The sequence below is a fragment of the Phyllostomus hastatus genome, unplaced genomic scaffold (assembly GCF_019186645.2).
Source record: "Phyllostomus hastatus isolate PE091 unplaced genomic scaffold, TTU_PhHast_1.1 phas_contig_917, whole genome shotgun sequence".
Taxonomy (NCBI): Eukaryota; Metazoa; Chordata; class Mammalia; order Chiroptera; family Phyllostomidae; genus Phyllostomus; species Phyllostomus hastatus.
Genome location: NW_025333986.1, coordinates 112,419 through 138,192, shown reverse-complemented (window position 1 = coordinate 138,192; position 25,774 = coordinate 112,419). Strand labels below are relative to the sequence as shown.

General features: G+C 46.3%; 1 protein-coding gene and 1 long non-coding RNA gene across 9 annotated transcripts; one reads left to right on the top strand and one right to left on the bottom strand.

The window, feature by feature from the left end:
- Positions 1 to 8,601: 8,601 nt before the first annotated feature.
- On the top strand, positions 8,602 to 19,288 carry LOC123827876 (patr class I histocompatibility antigen, A-126 alpha chain-like). Of its 6 annotated transcripts, XM_045852327.1 has the most exons (9): positions 8,602 to 8,700; positions 8,961 to 9,245; positions 9,480 to 9,755; positions 10,311 to 10,586; positions 10,684 to 10,788; positions 11,191 to 11,223; positions 15,061 to 15,150; positions 18,381 to 18,659; positions 19,098 to 19,288. In XM_045852327.1, the coding sequence occupies exons 1-8, from the start codon at positions 8,637 to 8,639 to the stop codon at positions 18,626 to 18,628; spliced, it is 1,377 nt and encodes a 458-aa protein (XP_045708283.1). In that variant the 5' UTR covers positions 8,602 to 8,636; the 3' UTR covers positions 18,629 to 18,659; positions 19,098 to 19,288. The 6 variants fall into 6 exon arrangements, with proteins under 6 accessions (XP_045708283.1, XP_045708285.1, XP_045708284.1 ...); XM_045852328.1 differs by lacking the exon at positions 18,381 to 18,659 and having other exon boundaries at positions 8,604 to 8,700; XM_045852330.1 differs by lacking the exons at positions 15,061 to 15,150; positions 18,381 to 18,659; positions 19,098 to 19,288 and adding exons at positions 11,332 to 11,379; positions 11,538 to 11,734 and having other exon boundaries at positions 8,606 to 8,700.
- Positions 14,682 to 25,774, bottom strand: LOC123827877. 3 transcript variants are annotated; one of them, XR_006787368.1, is made up of 4 exons: positions 25,733 to 25,774; positions 17,871 to 18,002; positions 15,498 to 15,616; positions 14,682 to 15,080 (listed from the first exon to the last, which is right to left on the bottom strand). It is a non-coding gene; the product is annotated as an uncharacterized LOC123827877 (long non-coding RNA). The 3 variants fall into 3 exon arrangements; XR_006787369.1 differs by lacking the exon at positions 15,498 to 15,616 and having other exon boundaries at positions 17,776 to 18,002; XR_006787367.1 differs by lacking the exon at positions 17,871 to 18,002.

Here is a 25,774-nt window from a genome sequence, read left to right as displayed (position 1 = left end):
CTTCTCCACTCACCCTCCTTAGCTCCTTTGATAACTTCCACCCAGTCAATGAAAATATGATGGTTGTCCTGTATCAGCCCTGGACATTGATGAGTAGGGTGTGGAGTACAGCACAGGGAAAGTAGGAAGTAATATAGTTGTGACTATGTATGGGGTCAGATGGGTCCTAGATATAATGGGGAGAGTATTTAATAAGCTCTATGCATACATATGTTTAATCACTATGTTTTACAGAGAGGTCAGAGGGGTGTACCCATTCAATGAGAGACAGAAATGTGAGTCACATTCACACACAGTAACCACACAGGAGGGTGGCGGTGTCCCGGCAGAAATTTCTGAGAGGCTGGCATCTCCTGCAGGGGGATTTGAAACAGGACACTAATGCAATGTAGTATGTTAAGTGTAAGTGAAAAATTAAAAGAATTAACTCATGGACACAGACAACAGTGTGGTGATTGCATGGGGGAGGGATGGGTGGAGGTGGGAGAGTGTGTGGGGGGATAAATGGTGATGGAAAAAGAAAAAAAATAAAATAATAGTTTTAAGTTTAAAAAAAGTGCTAAGTTGACCAGTGTGAAAGACCTGGAGACAGAGTTTGGAGAAGAGAAGGCGCTGAAGGAAAGGGGCCTGGCGAGAAACACCGTGAAGGGAGCTCTTGGCCCAGGTGCCCCTGCACCCCAATGACATGTGAGTCTAACTCAGCTCCTCCCCAGGGAACAGAGGACACTTTCTCTGCCTCCTGCCTGCTGCTTCTGAGGGCATCTCTGTAATGGCCATCACTGTCCCCAGTCAGCAGATGTGCCTGAGGAGGATCTGCATGGGACAAGTTGGTGTAAGTTAGAGATGCCCCAGGCTCCCCACACAGATGATGTCACTGACCCGACAGATGGCATGATAGCCGCATCTTTGTGGGGAGGTCAGGACCACACACTCTGTTTCTGTAACTGGGGTCAGGAGCCACCCTGCCTGAGGAATCCCTGCACAGAGCTGTGGAGCTCAGACCAGCCAGGTGAGGGCTGCCTTGTGTCCACTCTCAGGGCAGAACAGGGAGGAGTCAGCCCAGGAGGGACTGAGACCTGTGGGTGGGCAGCACCCTGGGTGGGATTGTGCTGAGCCTGGCTGGTCCTGAGCAGCCCCTCCTGCCTGGGCTGGGCAGGTTTCAGGGGGAATGGTAGGGTATGTTTCAGGAGGGTCCCTGCAGGTTCCTGCACCCTGAAGTCCCTGTTGGTGACAGAAAGGTGTTGGTCCCTTGCAATCTGGGTGCAGTCTTGTATGGCAGTAGCCACAGAGTTCCTCCACCCTGTACAAAATTCTGATTTTCTGAGATCTCCCAGGTTTAGGGTCAGGTGTGAGGACAGGAGTGTGAATTGCCATGCAGTGTTTGGTTATGACTTAAAAATCCCTGATTGTGAAATAAGACCCAATGACAGACACACACACAGCTACAAACGGAAGGACACAGAAAAGTGTCTGCCCTTCAGTGACCCCAGACACACTTGTCCTGTTTGTTTCAAATCCCCCTGCAGGAGGTGCCAGCCTCTCGGGAATTTCTGCTGGGACACCATCACCCTCCTATGTGGTTACTGTGTGTGAATGTGACTCACATTTCTGTCTCTCATTGAATGGGTACACCCCTCTGACCTCTCTTAACCTGAGTGAGCAGGGAAGGAAAAAGAATTTAGAGTGGGATGAAGTCTCATTATTTTCCAAATCTTCCAGAATGGGTGCATGTTGTGAAAATAACCAATATATGACTTTGAAAAAATAAAGTTATGAATAACACAATACCTTCTGCAGTAATTCAACAGTGTGCTTCGTGTTTGGAAATACTGTGGACCGAATGCACCTTGAGCCATTATGTGGTCTGCATGTTTGTGACAATCAATTCGTGAGCTGAATTTACAACACCCAGCCCTGACCAGTAGCTCGGTTGAAGCATTGTTCTCCTGTCCAAGGTTGCGAGGTCTATGTTGGGTCAGAACAGGTACAAAAGCTAACCAGTGAGTGCATGAAGAAGTAGGACAACAAACTGACCTCGCTCTGTCTCTTTCTCCTCCCCTTTCCTCTCTCTAAAATCAAACCCCCCCAAAAAAGAGAGTACATGTATTCCATTTTGCTCACCAACAGAAAAACCCATATTTTGTTTCAACTAGGTGAAGATTTTATTTCCTAAAAGAAGATAAAAAGTGTGGGAAATGAAGAATTGTTTTAGCCATTATTTTATATCTTTATTTTACACATTTCTACAATGTGCTGTCACGTTACAGAGAAAACTAAGTAGTTTCAGTGAGTTGCTTCTTTTTCACATGCAGATTGTTTGACATGGTTGACACTCTGTGAACTTGTTGATTGGATGAATAAACACCTATTAAAGAGCTTTAAAGCTGCTATGTATAGATTTGGCACTTGGGTTTTTAGTTCATCACTGAAATTTGGACATGGGGTTTGGTTCACTCGGGTTTGTAGATTAATTTATTTTAAACAAAGTACTACTTTTCCTGGCCAATCCATGTGCCTATGGAAGGAAATCAGTTGATGTTTCTCTCTCACATCAATGTTTTTCTCTCTTCCTTCCTCTCCCTATAAGCAATGAAAAAAATGTCCTCAAGTTGAGTATGAAAAAAAAGAAAAGGAAATAAAAAGAAAGTAGATCTTTATTTAAGCCAGCAGCACCAAAGCCAGAGTCACAGGTGTGTTGTAACTCTGAGGCCTGGCTCCCCGATGGCTTCTGGGGATGGGTTGCATGGGGGACTAAGGGACTTAGGATAAAGGTCTCCATTAATTGGCCAGCACTAGGGTAGGGGATGGTTGGTCATTGTATCTGGTCCAATGTCAGCCATGGCATCATTCTGTCAGGTTTCAGACATTCATTCCACTGCTCCCCCCAGAGTCTACATCCTCATGAGTATGTATTTGAACACATCATATTTCCAACCATTTTCATGACTGCAGGCACCTGTCTACAGCCCTCGGTCCTGCCACAGAGGAACTGAATCCTTCACACTTGGAGCTGGGCAGACACCCTGGGTGTCCTTGCCCTCGTCTCAGGCAGTCCTGGCCTCTCTTGTTCTGGCTCCCCTGTCACCTGGATCCCACGTGTTCCTCTTGTTTGGTTTACTACCTCATTTTGCCCACTTTTCCTGGTTGTATTTTCCAAAGAAAAAATGTGAAAAATTAACTATGAAAACGCTAAATACATGCAGAAAATGTAGGCTATCTTAGCCCTTATTCATGTCCTGACTTGATATAGAACTCTGTTGGAAATATTTTTTCCTCAGAAATTGGAAGGCATTGCAACAATGTCTTCTAGTCTCCAGACTCATAATTGCTGCCTCTTGAAGTTTTCAAGGTCTCACCCACCCTCCTTCTGAACTCACACCACAATGTGACCCCATGTGGGTCTGTTTTTATCTGCTGTAGAGAGAATCTGTTTAAGCCATTCCAAATGTAAATTTTTACCTGCAAACTTTGAGAACTATTCTTAGAAAATGTTAAAATCTTTTCCTCCGCATCATAAATTCATTTTTATTTTTTCATACTATTTTCAAACTGTCATTATTAACTCCTTGGAATCTCATGATTGGCAGACTAATAGGTCTTTTCACCAGCTCACACACATTTTTCCATTTATACGACTCAGTAGGGGTACAATTTGAGTCTTTCGGGTGATGTACTGATTATTCATTTCTATGATGATATTTTTTTAATTTCCAAGAGATCTTTCCTGCTCTATGATTGTGTATAATTGTTCTCTTTCAGAGACCTTTTTATGCTTTTCAGAGAAGACGGAGACCAGTGGAAGGGGACCCATAGGTCTGCTGGTTATCTCCTTCCATGATATCAGGAACTTTCCCTCACAGCACTGGGTCATGATTACATTTCTCTGTGTCATTTCTGCTAATGGCCCATCTCCCCCATGACAGTGTCAGAGTCACAGAGCCAGGGTCCTACTCTGGTTCTCCATTCTGTCTCCAGACTCTAACTAATCCTGACACAGTAGAGGCCTTGAAACCCATGCTAGGTGATGAACTTGACTGTGGTCTGGATGACTAAGGTACACAGCCCCTTGATGTCCACCTAAGTTCTGAGCCAAGCAGCCTGCTATCACAGAACATTCTGGAATATTGCAACAGTTCACTTGCATGCATGCAGATTCATAGTGAGGCAGGATAGTAAACTAGGAAAAGTCCTAGGCAAGAAGAATGGGGAAACTGAGGCAAGAAAATTAACCAAAGCCAAATGGTCTGAAAAAATTACAGCCCACCGGTGAATCACAAGACCTTATCTCCCCTAACCAAGGACACTTGAGAACAAATGGTTTGTACCTCTCCACTCAAACCAGAGAATACATAGCTTAAATCACCATGATCAGGGGAAAATATACAAGAGAGGCCCAATTAATGCCATTTGTACCAGATGAACCCAAGGACAGAAGAAGTCAAGGGAGAAAATAACAACAACAACAACAACAAAGAAATATTAGAGCCATACACACCTAAGAAAAACATGAAACAGTGGAGCTGACCAGAGGATAATCCCCAAGCCCCCATGTGCCCATTTTGATGCATCAGCTTATTTAAAACACCCCTGGAAAGCTGATGAATATTCTGCTGACGGCCTCCCCTAGATTCTCACCCAGAGAGATAAAAGCCCTGCAGGCAGAGACCTGGGGCAGCTTGTTCTAGAGCACACCCACACCCCCATGTCAGACATGAATTTCCTTCTGTCTTTCTGAGTTCTAAGGTGCCCTTGAGATTATCAGCCAGGGGAGCAGAGGGTAGAGGCAGCTGATCTCGGACTTATCCCTCATCCTGACTTTAAGGTCCCCTTTTTCCCTGATCTCCAGTGAGCTGACAGCTGCCCCACCTTGGCTCACTTCTGTCTCTGGGAGTTTTACTTACCAGTGAGTTTATTGAAACCTGGTTTTGACTCACTCCTTTCCTGTAAGATTCCCAGGGACCGGAGCAGCCCTGTCTAGGCTGTCTCCAGTGACTTCTTCTCCCCTAAGTCCTTCCTTAGTGTCACTGTCCCCAGCTTTAATAACTATACTTTCAAAATCCCCTGGACTCGGTTGTGAAATCTGATCCAGAAGAAGTCAAGCATCCACATAACACTCACCACAAACCACGCACCACACACCACAGTCTGGCCTGAGGCAGAACTGCTCAGGCCCAGGCCCATCCAGTACCAACAGCTGCCAAGTGACCCAGTGAAAATGAGTCATCAAGGCCCTGAGAGAAAAATCCCTGTGTTCACTGCAGCCCCACCACCGGGAATCTCTCTGAGTCTCCTTTCCTCTGTGCCCCACAAGGATCCCATATTAAGTGCACAATGGATTTACACTTGACCTTCTAAGTAGATCCCATGGTATCACTGCCTGAGACACATGAAGTGATCCTCTGTCCATAGTTACCATCATTCTGTTGATTAGAGCATTTAGAGACATTCTATCCTTTTGCTTTTACAAAAACCACAATACAAGAAACATTCCTGAATATATATTTTTGAAGTATATGTGACTAACTTCTTAGGACAAATTCCTAAAGGAGGAATTCCTGTGTCAAAATGTCACCACATTTAAATTGCTGAGACCTTTTACAAAAGCATCCTTCAGGAACTTTGTCCTGGTTTTCAATCCCTTCAAACTTTAGAACAGAATGTGTTCCCCACCCTCGGGCTGAAATGCTCATCATGTTCCTTCATTTTTGCCAAACAGAGAGACAGTTGGACACACGCGGTCTCACAGAACATCAGCATCAGACAAGAGCGTCCTGAGACCAGGACGACAGGAGACAGGCCAACACCATACTGCATGTTGTCTCAGCACAGACAGAAAGGAGGCACGGTGTGGCTCACACACAACCAAGCAGCTCCCAAGCCAGCTAACAGAAGGGAAGGCAGCGTCTTTCCTATCACCCCTCACCCTCACTCCAGTCTGCTGTGTCCTGAGGTATTTCCTGAGATGCCAGTCACAGACTTGCCTCCATGTCCTCATGAAGCCAATTTAGAGGGGACCCTGAGATCGCCGTCCAGAGCCCACATCTGGGGCACATCCTATGTCACCCAGTCCCTCGAAGGTGCCCATGCCCCAGGGGTGTGCTTCCCCTCCCAGCAGCCTTGAACACAGCCCACTGTCTGCCCCAGGCGCTTCTCCAGGTCTTTGGCAGAAGAACACTGACACACACTACCTTCCTCTGCCAAAATTTTTACGTGTCTTTGAGTTTGGTTAAGGGCATGAGTTTGTACCTCTGGAGTGCATGGTTGACACAGAAAAGTGAAATGTTTTCCTTCATGGTTTTTTCCTTTGGGTCTTGCTATGAAAAAGTTTCATTCCACAATTGTAAAAATTTCAGATATTTTCATCTAAAGGGGAAGCATCCAAGGGTGAAGGGAAACAGAATTGTTTGAATTCTGGAGGAAATATTGAAGGAGCAATATGTAAGGAATTCTAAGGTGGAATTCCAATGTTTACATCTTCTGTCTTACAATTTTACGAGTATGTATGAGGCCTACACATATTTGATATATGTTGTGTTCAACAAATATTTTCTCTTGAAGTAAAGACATGTGTGCCCGCTTATGCTCACCAGGCTCACAAAAATAACACCAAGGGTCCCAAAGTGATGTGCACAAAGACCAACTCCAGTGAGGAGCATCTTTCATAGTTTACAACCTTAAGGCATTACATCACATTTCCATTGATGTCTGCACTCTAATTGTTAAGTGCATATTAACTAATCTTTCTTGAGTATGCTGTATTTTGAGGATATATCAAAGACCCTCACAGACAAATGAAGTCAGCAGACTTGTATAAAAATTAATATAATATTGGCCATTAGCTGTAACTGAAGTTAAAAAAATTTAAAAGAACATAAGTATGTCTTGAATTCATCATACAAATGGATTACTTCTTAACTAGCCTTAATAAACCTGGACAATAAAAACATAAAAAATCTTCTACAACAATGTGGAAAGTACACAAACACACTTCTGCTACATTCATTCCTAAGTACCATGAGCCCAGGAAAGTGACCTGTGAGGGCTGAGTCAGCCTCTTCTTCACAGAACAGCAAGTTCACTGAAGAGAATTAGAGACACAGAACCTGTGATGACTGAGGTGTGGTGAACTGGTGAACACTCTCTCAAATGAACGTGAGCTTCTCCCTCAAGGAGAGTCAATGGGCAGTTGACACCTGACAGCACTTGTTGTCTGGATGGAATGGAAGCTCTCAGAGGAAAACCAGGATTCTGGCAAACGTGTGTCTCACCATGGCAGCCAGAGAAATTCTCAGAGCTGACAACCGTTTCCAGTGGGGTCTGTGGTAACATTAACAAATGTGATTTTTGATGTGTCATTAAATGCATCAACACTGGGAGATCTCTGTCACTTAGAGAAACAATACATCACTTTCAAATAATCCTACATCAGTACAAGAGCCACTCAAGTAATTTAACAGAATAGGAAACACTCAATGGTGTAGTTTCAGGTTCCACTTTGCAAAGAGCATTTCAGAAACTACCACTTATGCAGCTTTAGTGTATGATCAAAGATGAATATCCACACTTATCTAACACGGTTTTAAGAATGCTCTTCCTACATATTGGTGTGAGGTTGTATATATTTTCATATAGCACAACAAAATAACTTACATGGAGAAGCAAATATGAAAATCCAGTGGACTTCTAATGATACAGACAAGAACTGAGACTTGCAAAAATGTAAAAGATGAAGCCCTGGCTGGCGTGGCTCAGTGGATTGAGCGGGGGCTGTGAACCAAAGCATCACAGGTTCGATTCCCAGCCAGGGCACATGCTTGGGTTGTGGGCCATGGCCCCCAGCAACCACACATTGATGTTTCTCTCCCTCTCTCTCTCTCTCTCTCTTCCCTCTCCAAAAATAAATAAATAAATCTTTAAAAAAATGTAAAAGATGAGCAGATCCACTCTTCTTGCTGCGTTGTTAATTTGCGAAATAATTATTTTTAATAAAAATTTTATTTCTCTTAACATGTCATAGGTTATTAATATTAGCTTAAATGAATTTTTAAAATCTTCAAACTGTTTTATTCCTTGCATGGTAAATATTGATAGATGTAACACACACAAAGAAAATTATTTGGGGGCTCCTCCCTAATTTGTAAGACTGTATAGATAGATGTTCTAAATCCAAAATGTTTGAGAGTCACTGAATAAAACAGCCCGTGGGCACGGACTCAGGGAGACAGAAGGACAGAGAGTTCTCCGTGCAGGAGGAGGGCTCGAGGCAGAGTCCCAGGTCCCCAGACTGGGCTCCCAGGTCCCAGCCCAGGGCCATATTTGGAGTGAGGACTCTCAGTGATGGGGGAGTCCCCTTCTCCCTAGAGGTTTCCCTTCTCCCTCTCTCGTGTCCTTCTGCCTGGATACTTACGAGGCTACCCCGGTTCTCACTCCCATTGGGTGCCCCTGTTCTCCCTCCCATTGGGTACCCCGGTTCTCACTCCCATTGGGTGCCCCGGTTCTCCCTCCCATTGGGTGCCCCGGTTCTCACTCCCATTGGGTGTAGAATTCCACTGAAGCCAATCAGCGTCACTGTGGTTCCGGGTATCAGCCCACGTGGAACCGGAACCCATTCTCCCCAGATTCTCAGGGTCTCGATTATGGGGCTCCGAGCGCTGCTCCTGCTGCTCTCGGGGGCCCTGGCGCTGACCGAGACCTGGGCCGGTGAGTGCGGGGTCGGCAAGGAACGGCCTTTGCGGGGCAGGAGCTAGGGGACCAAGCGAGGGCGCAGAACCCCAGCACCGCAGATGTCTGCAGCGCCCCGGAGCCCAGACCCCAGAACCCAGTCCCGCCTCGGCCACGCCCTTCCGGTTCCCGCGCATTCTTCTCAACCACCGCCCCCTTTTCCGTCTTCCTCCGGACCCCTGCCCCTGCCCCTACCCGCCCAACGTCTGACCCAGGACTCCCGTCCTGCCTGTCCCCAGGCCCTCACACCCTGAGATATTTGAGCACCTTCATGTCCGGACCGGGCCGCGGGAAGTCCCGATACATCGGCGTCGTATACATGGACGACACGGAGATCCTGCGGTTCGACAGCGACGTCCGGAACCCCAGGCTGGAGCCGCGGGTGCCGTGGATGGAGCAGCCGTGGGTGGAGAAGGAGATGCCGGGGTATTGGAACCAGGAGACACGTTTTTGCCAGTGCGAGGCACAGACTAACGAAGGGAACCTTAACAACCTGCGCGCCCACTACAACCAGAGCGAGGACGTTGAGCCACGCTCGCGATCCGCATCATAACACAGGGGCCCGGGTCAACCCGAGTCTCCAGGTCCCAGCCCAACCCCAAGGCTGCGGACCCGCCCGGCCCCCAAGTCGGGAGGAGCCCCTGGGAGCTCTGACCGGTTTGAATTTCGGTTAAGGTTTAATCAGTGCGGGTCGGGTCTGCCCTGGTGTGAGCAGGGTAGGGGCCAGCACACCGAGGCTGACCTCGGGGCGGGGTCAGTGTCCCACACCTACCAGGAAATGACTGGCTGCGTCGTGGGGTCGGACGGGGGTTTTCTCGGCGGGTACAGTCGGCTCTTCTACGACGGCACCGAATACCTCGCCCTGAACAAGGACCTGAGCTCCTGGACCGCAGCGGACACAGCGGCTCAGGTCACCTGGCGTGAGTTGGTGCAGTTCCCTGATGCAGAGGACCGGAGGGCCTTCCTGGAGGGCGAGTGCCTGTACTGGCTCCACCTGTACCTGAAGAAGGGGAAGGAGACCCTACTCCGAGCAGGTACCACCGTGCAGGCCTCACCTAGGCGGGGATCTGTGGGCTGGGACGGCTTCCTACAAGGAGAGGAGAGAAATGGGGCAGTGACAGATCTCCCTGACACTTGGGAGAGGGAAGAGTCCCCCAGGTTTCCTTGTTCTCTGACCCACCCGCGGGTCCACCTTTCCTTAAAGGACAGTAAGGGACCCAGCCTCTCCCTGAAACACCCCACAGCGGTTCCCTCATACCCTGTAGCACCTGGTGCACCAGGACACTCTCCCTGGTTCTCCACTGAGACCCTCTCTGGAGGCCTGACTCTAGCCTTTCTGAGTCATTCAGTCTCCACCTGAGTCTGTGTCTCCCTTAGAGACCTGGACACTCCTACCCTACGTTCTTACCCTGATTATGGAACTTTCCAGAAATACATTATCTCAGATGCCTCTGTGCAGGCTGCTTTCTGGGTGGTGAGCTTCTTTCCCCCAACCTGCTGTCCTGTCCACTCTCAGGGTGGTCACACAAGCACTGCTGGAGTGTCCCATGACCATGCAAAGTTCCTGAATTTTCTCACCCTCCCCTCAGACCCTCCAAAGACACATGTGACCCACCACCCCATCTCTGACCATGAGGTCACCCTGAGGTGCTGGGCCCTGGGCTTCTACCCTGCGGACATCACCCTGACCTGGCAGCATGAAGGGGAGGACCTGACCCAGGACATGGAGCTGGTGGAGACCAGGCCTGCAGGGGACGGGACCTTCCAGAAGTGGGCAGCTGTGGTCGTGCCCCCTGGAGAGGAGCAGAGATACACGTGCCATGTGCAGCACCAGGGGCTGCCTGAGCCCCTGACCCTGAGATGGGGTGAGGAAGGGGTGTGGGCACAGAGCCTCTCCTCAGGGCATCCCTGAGCAGGGTCAGGACTCAGGCCTGAGGTTGGCCTCTCACCTTCCCCTCACAGAACCCCCTCCTCAGACCACCATCACCATCGTGGGCATCACTGCTGCCCTGGGTCTCCTTGGAGCTGCAGCTGCTGGAGTTCTGCTGTGGAGGAGGAAGTGCTCAGGTGGGCAAGGGGTGGGGCTGAGTTTCCTGTCCCCCTGAGGGTCAGCCCAGGTGGAAGTGTGCTCTGCCTCCTAAATGGGCATCATATCCCCACGTGGGTGCTTGTGCACCTGGGGCCTATTTGCCAACACTGACTCTTTGATGAGGCTGTGGGAAAGTGAGGGACACATTTATCACCTGATGGTTCTAGCAATGGGGACTGATTCCCCACCTCACAGGTCAGAAGGGAAGGTCCCTGCTGAGGTAGTCCCCACACATGTACTGTCCTTGTATTTTGTGTTACTAACTCGGGTGTTTAGTCACAGTTCCAGAAATCCCCCTGCACTTCACAGGTGTGGATTTTTTAGGGTCCCAGGACCCAGCCTTCCCCCCTGACTTCTCACAGAACGTTTTCTTCCCACAGGCAGGAGCAGGGAGAAATACGCTCAGGATGCCTGTAAGTCTCGGTGTTGGGGAGGTGATGTCTGGGACCCTTGGGAGACTGTGGACTGGAGTCTATGAGGGAGCTCCCGACCCTGTAACTCTGCTATTGTGTCTTCCCCAGGCAGGGACAGTGCCCAGGGCTCTGATGTGTCTCTCACAGCTCTTGATGGTGAGACCCTGAAGGCAGGAATTGGGGGGTTTGGGACTGAGAGACAAACTGGGTTTTCAGGATTCTCAGGTGGGACATTCTGAGCATGTGGTGGCTGTGGGAGAATGTGACACTTCTGAGACTGACCTGAATTTGTTCATGACAACTTTCTTTCCCAGCGTGACAGAGCTGCTTTCTATGAGACCTGCTGCTGAAACAGTCAATGCAGCCTCCCCTTGGAACTTTAAGGGTCCCTGACTGCTGTTTCTGCAACCAGAATTAGAACATGCCCACATTATATTAAAATTGGCTATATATTTATATATATAAACTAAACAGAAGTGATTTAGATTAAAAATGCCAACTTGTATGGTCACCACTAGTGGTTATTCTCTCTGTACCTTCACCCTGTTTGTTAAGCTGTTCTTAGTCACTTTAAGTTCAACTTACCATGAGGTGTGGAGACAACCTGGGAGGGACAGACTGTGTGCCATGGGACAAGGGAACCCCTTAGCTCCCCAGAGATGTTCCTTGTGACCTCCTGTGCTTCATGGGCAGTTAAGGGGTTTTTTCCCCACACATTTGAATGCACCTTGTGGAGCTTCTGCCTTTGATAGTTTAGTCCCCTGATGCTAACCAATTGTGGCTTTGTTGCCTAGGAGTCACCCCAAGCTTGCAGGATACACTCTTGTAGTTCTCAGGGGTCTCCATGTGGGGTGCAGAGAGCAGACCAATTTAAAAATGAAGAACATCTGATTTTATCAGGAACACCTGATAAAGCAGGCACTGTTCCAGTGTCCACTGTCCTTAATCCACTGCAGACACTGCTCTCATTCTGTGGATGCTGAGTCCGGGAAGGTCATGGCCAATGAGCCAATGTCCTTAGTGGCTTAGAGAGTTCCTCCCCAACAGAGAGCCCTCGGGACACAGGGTCAGTCTGGCTGCTGTGCTGAGAACAGAATCAGGAGACAAGGGACCAGCGAGGCAGGAGGGAAAGGTGTGAGGAAGCTCCCATGGTTCTAGGCTGCAGGTGCTGGGTGTTCTGACGGGGCTGTGAGTGGTGGAAACAGTGGGAAAGGACTGGACACTGAATGCATTGGGAAGATGGATTTCACAGCATTTCCTAAGTATTCAATCTAGGGTGTGGGAAAGGAGTCAAAGAGGACACCCCACATTTGTACTGTGTCAGCAGAAAGATGGGGTTATATCAGCAGAGAGGGGGAAGACTCTGGCAGGAGTGAGTGTGGGGGAGGGGTGGGCATTTCAGGCTTTCAGCTGGAGAGAAGGTCAAGGTGAGATGTGTGTTAGACACACCAGTGAGGTATCAGGTTGGACAGATGAGTGTGGGGACCTTGAGGAGAAATGTCTGGGCTGGAGACACAGATGTGGAGATGATGCTATAAAAATGACACTTAAATCTGTGAGCGTGGATGAGGTCACCAAAGGAGCCAGGACTGTGGAAGAGGAAAGACAAGGACTGGACACTGTACCCACCTGTCCTGACGGTGGTGACATTCACCTTGGTTACTCTCCCAGGCTGGTGACAGCCAGTTCTCCCCATTATAAATTCATCATTTGGTTAATGTCATTCATTAGAAATTTACAAGGAGATATTCTGAGATTGTCCTGCTGTGTTCTTCACCACTTCTACACTCACCTTCCTTAGCCCCCCATTAATTTCCACCCAAGTGAGCAAAAATATGATGGTTGTCCTGTATCAGCCCTGGACATTAATGAGTAGGGTATACAGTACAGCACGGGGAAAGTAGGAAGTAATACTGTTATGACTTCATATGGTGTCAGATGGGTACTAGATATAATGGGGAGATTATTTAATAAGCTTTATATATATGTTTAATCACTGTTTTACAGCTGAAACTAATATAATGTAGTATGTTAAGTGTAATTGAAAACTTAAAAGAATTAACTCACGGACACAGACAATAGTGTGGTAAATTGTATGGGGGAGGGATGGGTGGAGGTGGGAGAGTGTGTGTGGGGATAAATGGTGATGGAAAAAGAAAAAATAATTGTTTTAATTTTAAAAAAAGTGCTAAGTCAACCAGTGTGAAGACCTGGGGACAGAGTTTGGAGACCAGGAGGAGCTGAAGGAAAGGGCCCAGCAGGAGACACTGTGAAGGGAGCTCCTGGCCCAGATGTCCCTGCACCCCAATGCCATGTGACTCTAACTCAGCTCCTCCCCAGGGAACAGGGGACACTCTCTCTGCCTCCTGCCTGCTGCTCTTGAGGGCATCTCTGTAATGGCCATCACTGTCCCCAGTCAGCAGATGTACCTGAGGATGATCTGCATGGGACAAGTTGGTGTAAGTTAGAGATGCCCCAGGCTCCCCACACAGATGGTTTCCCTGACATGAGAGATGACATAACAGTGGCATCTTGTGGGGAGGTCAGGACCAGACACTCTGTCCCTATAACTGGGGTCAGGAGCTGCCCTGCCTGAGGAATCCCTTCACAGAGCTGTGGAGCTCAGACCAGCCAGGTGAGGGCTCCCTCCCATCCACTCTCAGGGCAGAACCAGAAAGGGTCAGCCCAGGAGGGACTCAGAGCTGAGGGTGGGCAGTGCTCTGTGTGGAACTTGCTGAGCCTGCCCGGTCCTGAGCAGCCCCCCATGACCAGGCTGGGCAGTGTAGTGGAGATGTGTAGGGGATATTTGAGGGGGAAATGTAGGGGGTATTTCAGGAGAGTCTCTGCCATGTGGTTACTGTGTGTGAGTGTCACTCACGTTTCTGTCTCTCATTGAATGGGGACACCCCTCTGACCTCTCTGAACCCAAGCAAGCAGGGAAGGAAAAAGAATTTGGAGGGAGATGAAGGCCCATTATTTTCCAAGTCTGCCAGAATGGGTGCATGTGGTGAACATAACCAATATATGACTAAAAAAAATAAAATTATGAATAACACAATACCTTCTGCGGTAGTTCAACAGGGTGCTTCACATTTGTAAATACGGTGGACCGAATGCACCTTGGGCCATGCTGTGGTCTGCATGTTTGTGACAATCAGTCCATGAGCTGAATTTACAACCCCCGGTCCAGGCCAGTAGCTCGGTTGGAGCATTGTTCTGCTGTCCGAGGCTGCGATTCTATGCTGGGTCAGAGCAGGTACAAAGGCTAACCAGTGAATGTATGAGTAAGTAGAACAACAAACTGACCTCACTCTCTCTCACCCCCCACTCTAAAATCAAAACCATAAAAAGAGAGTACATGTATTCCATTTTGCTCACCAACAGAAAAACCCATATTTTGTTTCAAGTAGGTGAAGATTTTATTTCCTAGAAGATAAAAACTGGGAAATGAAGAATTGTTTAGCCCTTATTTTGTATCTTTATTTTACACATTTCTACAATGTGCTGTCACATTACAGAGAAAACTAAGTAGTTCCAGTGAGTTTCTTCTTCTTCACCTGCAGATTTTTTGACATGGTTGACACTCTGTGAACTTGTTGATTGGATGAATAAGCTCCCATTAAAGAGCTTTAAATCTGCTATGTATAGATTTGGCACTTGGGTTCTTAGTTCATCACTGAAATTTGAACATGGGGTTCCGTTTACACTCGGGTTTGTGGATTCATTTATTTGAAACAAAGTACTACTTTTCTTGACTGATCCATATGCCTATGGAAGAAATCAGTTGATCTTTCTCACATCAATGTTTTTCTCTCTTGCTTCCTCTCTCTCTGTAAGCAATGAAAAATGTCTTCAAGCTGAGTATGAAAAAAAAGAAAAAGAAATTAAAAAATAAACGTTTATTTAAGGAAGCAGTACCAAAGCCAGGTGAGTTGTAACTCTGAGACCTGGCTCCCCAGTGGCTTCTAGGGGATGGCCTGCATAGGGGAATGGGACTTAGGGTAAAGGTCTCCATTAACTGGTCAGCAATAGGGTAAGGGATGGTTGGTCATTGCATCTGGTCCAATGTCAGACACGGCATCGTTCTGTCATGTTTCAGACGTTCATTCCACTGCTCTCCCCAGAGTCTACATCTTCATGAGTACGTATTTGAACACATCAGATTTCCAACCACTTGCATCTCTGCAGACATTTGTCCACAGCCCTCAGTCCTGCCACAGGTGGCCTGGGTCCCTGCACACCTGGAGCAGGTGGATACCCTGGATGTTCTTTACCTCGTCTCAGGCAGCCCTGGCCTCTCCTGTTCTGGCTCCCCTGTCACCTGGATCCCACATGTTCCCATTGTTTGGTTTACTTCCTCATTTTCCACACTTCATCTGGTACACAGTATTTTCTAAAGAAGGAATGTGAAAAATTAACTATGAAAACTCTAAATACATGCAGAAACTGTAGGCTATCCTAGCCCTTATTCACATTTTGACTTGATACAGAACTCTTTGTTGGAAACATTTTTTCTTCAGAAATCGGAAGGCATTGCAACAACGCCTTCTAATCTCCAGGCCCATATTTGCTGCCTCTTGAAGTTTTCATGGTCTCTCCCACCCTCTTTCTGAACTTACACCACAATGTGACCCCGTGTGGATCTGTTTTTATCTGCTGTAGAGAGAATCTGATTAAGCTGTTCAAAATGTAAATTTTTACCTGCAAACTTTGAGAATTATTCTTAGAAAATTTTAAAATCATTTCCTCCTCATCATAAATTCATTTTTATTTTTTTCATACTATTTTTAAACTGTCATTATTAACTTCTTGGAATCTCATGATTGGCAGACTAATAGGTCTTTTCTCTGGTTCACACACATTTTTCCATTTGTATGACTCAGTAGGTGTACAATTTGAATCTTTTAGGTCACCTACTGATTATTCATTTTTATGATGATATTTTTAATTTCCAAGAGATCTTCCCTGCTCTATGATTGTGTATAATTGTTCTCTTTCAGAGACCTTTTTATGCTTTTCAGAGAAGACGGAGACCTGTGGAAGGGGATCATAGGTCTCCTGAATATCTGTTTATGTGATATCAGGAACTTTCCCTCACAGCACTGGGTCATGATTACATTTCTCTGTGTCTTTTCTGTAGTGACCCACCTCCCCCACAACAGTGCCACAGTCACAGAGCCAGGGTCCTACTCTGGTTCTCCATTCTGTCTCCAAACTCTAACTAATCCTGACACAGTGGATGCCTTGAAACACATGCCGGATGATGAACTTGACTGTGGTCTGGATGGCTAAAGTACACTGGCCCTTGATGTTCTCCTAAGCTCTGAGCCAAGTAGCCTGCTATCTCAGAACATTCTGGAACACGGCAAAAGTTCACCTGCATGGCATGCAGAGTCATAGCAAGGCAGCATAGTAAGCTAGGAAAAGTGCTAGGCAAGAAGAATGGGGAAACTGAGGCAAGAAAATTAACCAAAGCCAAATGGTCTGAAAAACTTCCAGCCCACTGGTGAGTCACAAGACCTTATCTCCCCTAACCAAGGACACTTGAGAACAATTGTTTGTACCTCTCCACCCAAGCCAGAGAATATATTGCTTAAATCACCCTGGTAAGGGGAGAATAAAGAAAAGAGATCCATCTAATGCCATTTGTACCAGATGAACCCATGGACAAAAGAAGTCAGGGGATAAAATAACAAAAGAAGAAAAAAGAAAAACCATTAAAGCCAGACAGACCTAAGAAAAAATTAAAACAGTGGAGCTGACCAGAGGATAATCCCCAAGCCCCCATGTGCCCATTTTGATGCATCAGCATATTAAAAACACCCCTGGAAAGCTGATGAATATTCTGCTGAAACCCTCCCCGAAGATTCTCACCCAGAGAAGAGAAATAAAAGCCCTCCAGACAGAGACCTGGGGCAGCTTGTTCTAGAGCTCACCCATACCCCCATGTCAAACATGAATTTCTTTCTGTCTTTCTGAGCTCTAAGGTGCCCTTGAGATAGATTATCAGCCAGGGGAGCAGAGGGTAGAGGCAGCTGATCTCGGGCTTATCCCCCATCCTGACTTTAAGGTCCCCTTTTTCTCTGATCTCCAGTGAGCTGATAGTTGCGCCCCCTTGGCTCACTTCTGTCTCTGGGAGTTTTACTTCCCAGTGAACTGATCGAAATCTGGCCTTGACTCCTTTTCTGTAACATTTCCAGGAAACAGAGCAGCCCAGCCTAGGCTCTCTCCAGTTACTTCTTCTACCCTAAGTCCTTCCTTAGTGTCACTGTCCCAACTTTGATAAACATACTTTCAAAATCTCCTGACTCAGGCTATGAAATCTTATCCAGAAGTCAAGCAATCACACACCACACACCACACACCACAGGCTGTTCTGAGGCAGAACTGCTCAGGCCCAGGCCTGTCTGGTGACACCAGCTGCCAAGGGACACAGTCAAAGTGAGTCATCAAGGCCCCCAGAGAAAACACCGTGTGTTCACCGCAGCCCCACCACCCCCGATCCTCTCTGTCTCCTTTCCTCTGTCCCCACAAGGATCCCATATCAAGTACCTCATGGGTTTGCTCTGAAGATTACACATGACCCTCTATATAGATCAATGGTGTCACTGCCTGAGACACATAAGTGTTCTTCTGTCCATAGTTACCATCATTCCGTTGATTAGAGCAGAGACATTCCATCCTTTTGCTTTTGTAAAGCGCAAGAAACATCCTTCAAGATACATACACGAGGACATGTGTGATTATCTTCTTAGGATAAATTCTCAGAAGAATAATTTCTGGACCAAAATGTAAACACATTTAAATTGCTGAGACCTTTTATAAAAGCATCCTTCAAGACTTTTGTCCCAGTTTTCAGTCCCTTCAGCCTTCACAACAGAACATGTTCCCCACCCTGGGGCTGATGGGCTCTTCATTTTCATTCATCTTTGCCCAACTGATAGATTTTATTTTTTATTCTTATTTTTCTTAATCCACATTCTCATTTTTGTTTACATGTATTTATTACAAATATAGCTGTTTAACATTTGCATTTCTTCTTTTCCAAATTGTTTTCTACTGTTCTTTAGTTGGGACTGGGTTGTAACTATTTTTAAATACGGAACTTAAGAAGGAAGGAAAAGCAGTCCTAACATTGGAACTGGTCTGGCAATTAGAGCGAGACCCAGTGTTGCGTGGAGCCAGCCTGGTGCTCACTGCTGGGCCGTGCTATTCTCCGGTGGGAAACACGTGGTCTCACAGAACATCGGCATCAGACAAGGACCTGAGACATCGGCGACAAGAGACACAACACCACACTGCGTGTTGTCTCAGCACAGACAGGAATGAGACACAGTGCGGCTCACACACCAACAAGCAGCTCCCAGGCCGGCTAACAGAAGGGAAGGCAGCATCTTTCCTATAACTCCTCACCCTCGCTCCAGTCTGCTGCCTCAGTAGGTATTTCCCGAGATGCCCAATCACAGGCTTGCCCCCACATCCTAACGACACCAATCTAGAGGGGCCCCTGCGCCCACAGATCCTCCCAAGATCCCAGAGCCCACATCCTAGACACACCCTGTCTCTCCTGGTCCCTCGAAGCTGCCCACGCCCCCAGGTGTGCGCTCCCTCTTGCAGGCCCAATGCACACAGCCCGCTGTCCGCCCCAGGCGCTCCTCCGGGTCTTTGGCGGAAGAACACTGACACACATTGCCTTCCTCTGTCAACACTTTTATGCGTCTGCATTCGGTTATGGTCATGAGTTTGTGTCACTGGAGAATGTGGTTGGCATAGAAGAGTTTTGTGTTCTCCTTTATGGTTTTATTCCTTTGAGTCTTGCTTAGAGAATTTTTCATTCCATAATTGTAAAAACTTCATATATGTTTTCACCTAAGGGAGAAGGCTCCAACGGTGAAGGGAAACACACTTCACCCTGGGAGGAAATATTGGGAGGAGCAACAGATGGAGAATTCTAAGGTGGAACACCAGAGTTTACATCTCGTACTTTACAAGTTTATAATTATGTACGGGTCCTACTGGAATTTGATATATGTTGTGTTCAATAAATATTTTTTGTTGAAGTAAAGACATGTGGCTGCCTATGTTTGCCAGGTTAACAAAAACGACACCAAGGGTCCCAAGGTGATGTGCACAAGGACCAGCTCCAGTGAGGAGCGTTTTTGACTATTTACAGCCTTCATGTGTTACATCATGTTTTGGTTAATGTCTGCACACTCTACTTGTTAACTGCGTAGTAAGTAATCTTTCTTAGGCATGCTGTGTTTTGAGGATGTATCTAAACCTTCACAGACAAATGAAAACCCGGACTTCCGTGTGATGACATTTTTAATGAACACCAATCTATGAGTCACATGGTGTCTTCTGGTGGGCCGTTCTGAAAACTAATGACATTCTAGAGACGCACTGTCTGGTATGGCAGCTACAAGACACTTATAGCTTCTAAATGAAAAGTTCAACTGCTCCACACACAGGTTGCACTTCAAGTGCTCAACAGCCACCTGCAGCCAGTGCTACCGTGTTGGACATGCAGACACAGAACAATCCCTTGTTCCAGAACATTCTATTAGACAGAACCAAGCTTCATGTAGTCTGGGCCTCCAGTCACAGCACTAGACCCATGAAAAATGGAAGGACCAACATCATTTCCTTGACAGATGAAACCAGATTTCTGCTGGGACGTGAATACATGTGAAGCTGCTGTATAACAAACACAATCAGGTTCCTGGGTGTCTGGTGCCTTCAGACACACACTGTTCCCAGTTCCAAAGGGGAAACACCTGTCCCCCCACCTGCCTTCCCAGACTGAGGACACTCTCTGAAATCTCATTTCCAGGGGGTAAGCTTTCTTCTAGAAGAATCCAGGGAAAATGTTTTCAGCAGAGTGTGGGGAGGCAGGGATCCCACCTCAGGGAGAGGGGTTCCAGGAAGTGAGGAGGATGGTGGGGAGCCTCCCCCTGGTTTATCCAGAACAGCCATTCTCAAAGTGTGCTCTGTGGAACCCTTGAAGTTTCTAAGGCCCTTCCATGGGATCTATGAAAGCTCTTTTCATAGGTTAAGGACATCCTTTGCCTTTTCACTGTGCCCACATTTACATGGAGGTAAACTTAGCAAGAATGGAGGCTGGGACACCCAACTGCTACAGCAGGCTTTCTCCACCACCACCCACTCACAGACTAGAAAACAAAACCAGTGTCACTTTAACAACATGGTTGAAGGATCGAAAATTATTTTATATTTTTAAGATTTTATTTATTTACTTTTGGAGAGAGGGGAAAGGAGGGAGACAGAGAGAGAGAGAAACATTGTTGTGTGAGAGAAAAACAGTTGCCTCTCACATGAGCCCACCTGGAAACCTGGCCCACAACCTAGGCATGTGCCCTAAAAATTGAACTGATGACCTTCTGGTTCACGGGCTGCCTTTCAATCCACTAGGTCACACCAGCCAGGGCTGAAAATTATTATCTTTACTAAATGAGCATCTTTAACTCAACATTTTCAAACTATCTTGGTCTCCAGTTGAGATGTCTATGTAGGTAAATACAGTATTCTCATTGTCTCATGACAACATCAAAATTACAATGATATTACAAACAACCATCTTTTAGAACCAATTGAAATATAGCTGAACAGAAGCCCTCAACTAGGGAATTAAAGAAGCCACATCAATACTGGTGGTAGGCATGGAGACATTAAAGGGACTGGTCCCACACCCATGTGTGGCAGATAAAAATCAGGAAGGCTATCTGGACTATAGAGGTTCCACCTTGAGGAGGGTGGTGTCCCAGTCTCACACTACATCTCCCAGGCCAGGGTTCCAGTGTCAGGAAGATAGATAACCACAACTTCGGTGGTGAAACTGACAGGGATCAGGGTGGTGAGACAAAAGGTTTTGGGGAGTCCCAGACATTCCTCTTAAAGGGCCAGCATATGACTCAGACTCACTCCCTCTGAGCTCTAGCACTGGGGCAGCAACTCAAAAAGCATGAGGGACATATAGAGAGGAACTGAATTGTCTGGCATCAGAGCAAGAGCTGGGGGTGTGGGAGGCTTTCTCTCAGACAGAAGTCCTGGCAGAAGCCGTTGTTCCTTTGACAAGCCCTCCCCCCACAGAGCTGCCAGGTGTGTACCATATCTGAGTCTCCATCTACCTGGCTCACACTGTCCACCCCGTCCTGGTGATTCCCTGAAGCTCTGCCTCACCCACCTTGCAGGCCCACTCAAGCCCTTTCCAGTGAGTTTCCATGCAAACAACCTGTCTTGGTTCAAGCTGTGGACTTTCCTAAAATGTCTCAAGCAAGCCTCATCTGGCAGAGATATATCCCACTTCTACTGCTAAGTGGCCCCAGGCCCAGGACCAATGGCAACTGGCCTTGGTTTGCAGTGTGGCCTCTGCAAGGTACCTCCAAGCCCAGCACAGGTAGTGGCCATCTACAGGTTACTTTGAGCTCATGCCAGGTGGCCCTGGGCAGGACACAGGTGGTGGCTAGCCTTGACTTACACTGCCTGAGAGGCCCCAGATCTATCACAACTGGTGGACAACTTCCAAAAACAACAACAAAACATCACCCAGCTACATCCACAGCAATACACTCAAGGAGCAGACTCAGTTGTCACAGCCAGTTCTCACAGCTGATCAGCCTGGAGGAAAATCCCTCCCATTGCCAACAGTAATCCTAACTCAGCTACAACAGGAGGGCTCACACAGCCCACAAGGGGGGTGCACCTGGAGTCCCCCGGCTGGGTGACCAGGGAGGCTGCACCACTGGGCCCTGCACAACACCTACTGCATTAGGACACTCTACCAAGACCAGGAGACATAGAAGCTCTACCTAGCACATAGAAACAAACACAGGAAGACAACCGAAATGAGGAGAGAGTCTAAATGAAAGAACAGGACAAGACTCCACAAAAAGAAGTAGGTAAAATGTAGACAAAGAATCTAATACATGCAGAATTCAAAACTCAGATTATAAAATAATCAATGAACTAAGGAGAGAAGAAATACTTAGAGCAAATATCAACAAAGGTTTAGAAAACATAAAAATGGACAAAGAAAACAGTCATACATAAAAAATACAAATAACTGAAATGAAGACCTTACAAGGAATCAACAGTGGGGTAGATGAAGCACAGCATCATCAAAGATTAGGAAGATAAGAAAGCAGAAAATACCCATTCAGAACAGAAAAAGAAAAAAAAGAAGAATCCTTTTCACAAAGATGGAGCCCAAAGTGAAGAAGGAAGCCCCTGCCCCACCCAAAGCTGAAGCCAAGGCAAAGACTTTGAAGGCAAAGAAAGCAGTGCTAAAAGGCATCCACGGCCACAACCACACAAAAAAGGAAGATCCGCACATCACCCACTCTGGGGGCCTAAGGCACTGTGGCTCCAAAGGCAGCCTAAATATCCCCCAGGAGAAACAGCCTGGACCACTATGCCATCATCAAGTTCCCCCTGACTACCAACTCAGCCATGAGGAATATGAAAGACAACAGCCCCCTTGTGTTCCTTGTGGAGGGCAAGGTCAACAAGCACCAATCAGACGGGCTATGAAGAAGCTCTATGACATTGACGTGGCCAAGGTCAACACCCTGATCAGGCCTGATGGGGAGAAGAAGGTGTCTGTTTGACTGACTCTCAACTATGATGCTTTGGATGCTGCCAACAAAATTGGGATCATCTAAACTGAGTTCAGCCGGCCAATTCCAAATATAAAAATTTTATACTAAAATAATTAAAGAATGCTAAGAAATGAGGATAGTATAAGAACCTCTGGGACAACTTCAAGGGTAACAACATTCATATGATGGGATGTCAGAAAGAGAAAAGAAAGAGCATGCAATTGAGACCCTATTTAAAAAAAAAATTGTGGAAAATTTCCCTAACCTGGTGAAGGAAGTAGATATAAAAATCCAGAAAGTGCAGAGTCCCAAACAGGAAGAACCCCAAAAGGCCCACACACAAGACACAGCATAATCAAAATGCCAAAGATTAAAAAAAAAAGAGAGCATTCTAAAACCACCAAGAGGAAAGCAGGCAGTTACCTAAAAGGGAGTTTCCCACAAGACTATCAGCTGATTTCTGAAGAAAAACATTTCAGGTCAAATGAGGTTGACAAACAATATTCAAAGTGATGAAAAGCAAGGGCCTACACCAAGATTTGTCCACCCAGCAAGGCTGCCATTTAGAATTGAGGTTCAGATAAAGAGCTTCCCATTCAAAAAAAACTTAAAGTTTATGACCACCAAACAAGTATTACAAGTAATGTTAAACTGTGAAGGAGGAGGAGGGGAAGGGAGAGGAAGAAATAATATATGAACGATAAAGTGGCAATAAATACATATCTATCAAAATCACTTTCAATGAAAATCAATTAATTGCTCCAATCAAAAGACATGTGGTAGCTGAATAAGTTAAGAGAACAAGACCCTCACTTATGCTGCCTACAAGAGACTCAATTCAGATCCAAAGACACACTGACTGAAAGTAAACAGATGAAAAGACATTTCATGAAAACGGAAACAACTAAACCCTCCAAAAAAGCTGGGGTAATGATACTTATACCAGACAGGTAGACTTGAAAACAAAGGCTACATAACAAGACACAGAGAAGGATCCAGCAATTGCACTTCTGGGTACTTATCTGAAGAATCCAAATCACTAAACCAAAAAGATGCAACACACACATACCTATGTGCATTGCAGCATTATTTACAAAAGCCAGACAGGGAAGCAGCCTAAGTGTCCATCCACAGATGGTGAGATAAAGAAGTGGTGCACATGCACAGCAAAATCTGACTCAGCCACACACACAAAAAGAATGAAATCTCTCCATTGGCAACAACACGGTGGAGGGTATGGTGCTGAGTGAAACAGGTCAGACAGAGAAGGACAAATGCCAGATGATTGCACTTATATGCGGAATCTAAAAAATAAGGTAATCAAGCAGAACGGACACGGACTCATAGATACAGGGAACAGAGTGACAGTTGTCAGATGGGAGAGGGGTTGGGGGACTGGGTGAGAAAGGAGAAGGGATTCAGAAGGACACACTGGTCGTTACAGAACAGTCAGCAGGAAGTAAACTGCAGCACAGGGAATACAGTCAATAATATTGTAATAACTACATATGGTGTCAGGTGGGTACTGGATTTATTGGTGGTATCACTTTATTAGTTATATAAGTGTCTAATTGCAGAGTTGCACTTGAGAAAGTAATATAATATTGTAGACCAATTGTAATTTAAAATAAAAATATTAAAGAGAAGATATATACAAAATTAATTACACAAATGGATTAATTTCTTAACTTAATGAAAATGGAGAACAAAAATAAACTATCTCCTATTATGACCAGGAAAGTGCACAAACACACTTCTGCTACATTCATTCCCAAGTACCATGAGCCCAGGAAAGTGACCTGTGAGGGCTGAGTCAGCCTCTTCTTCACAGAACAGCAAGTTCACTTAAGAGAATGAGAGACACAGAAGCTGTGATGACTGAAGTGTGGTGAACTGGCGAACACTCTCTCAAATGAACGTGAGCTTCTCCTTCAAGGAGAGTCAATGGGCAGTTGACACCTGACAGCACTTGTTGTCTGGATGGAATGGAAGCTCTCAGGGGAAAACCAGGATTCTGGCAAACGTGTGTCTCCCCACGGCAGCCAGACAGCTTTCCAGAGCTGATAACTGTTTCCACAGCAATCTGTGGTAATGTTAACAAACGTGATTTTTGATGATGTGTCATTAAATGCACCAACACTGGGAGATCTCTATCACTTACTGAAACAAGGCATTACTTTCAAATAATCCTGCATCAGTACAAGAGCCACTGAAGTAATGTAACAGAATAGGAAACACTCAATGGATTTGTTTCAGGTTCTACTCTGCAAAGAGTTTTTCAGAAACTACCACTTGTGTGGCTTTAGTGTATGATCCAAGATGACTATCCACACTATCTGTGAAGGTTATTTAAACGGTCCTCCTACATATTTGTATGAAGCTGTGTATCTTTCATATACACAAACCAAAATAGTAAATGAAACACAGCAGCAAATATGAAAATCCAGCGGTCTTCTGGTGATACAGACAAGCTCTGAGACTTGCAAAAATGTAACATGTAAGCAGACCCACTCTTCTCACTACTTTTTATTTGGGGAATAGTTATTTTTTATAAAAATATTTCTGTTAACATGTCATAGGTTGTTGAAGTTATTCTAAATAATTTTGTTCAAACTGTTTTTTCCTTATGGTAATACTGATAGCTACAACGCCCACAAACACAATTATTCTGGCCGCCCTCCCTATTTTGTAAGGCAGTATAGATGTTCTGAAACCAAAATGTGTGAGACGCCATGACTAAAACATGTGTGGGCCGGGACTCAGGGAGACAGAGGGACAGAGACTTCTCCGTGTAGGAGGGGGCTCAGCGCAAAGTCCCGGGTCCCCAGACCTAACTGCAAGGTCTTAGCGTGAGACCTAGAGGACCAAGATGGGGTGAGGGGGGTACTCACAGATTTGAGGGCTCCCCTTCTCCTCCAGGTTTCACTTCTCCC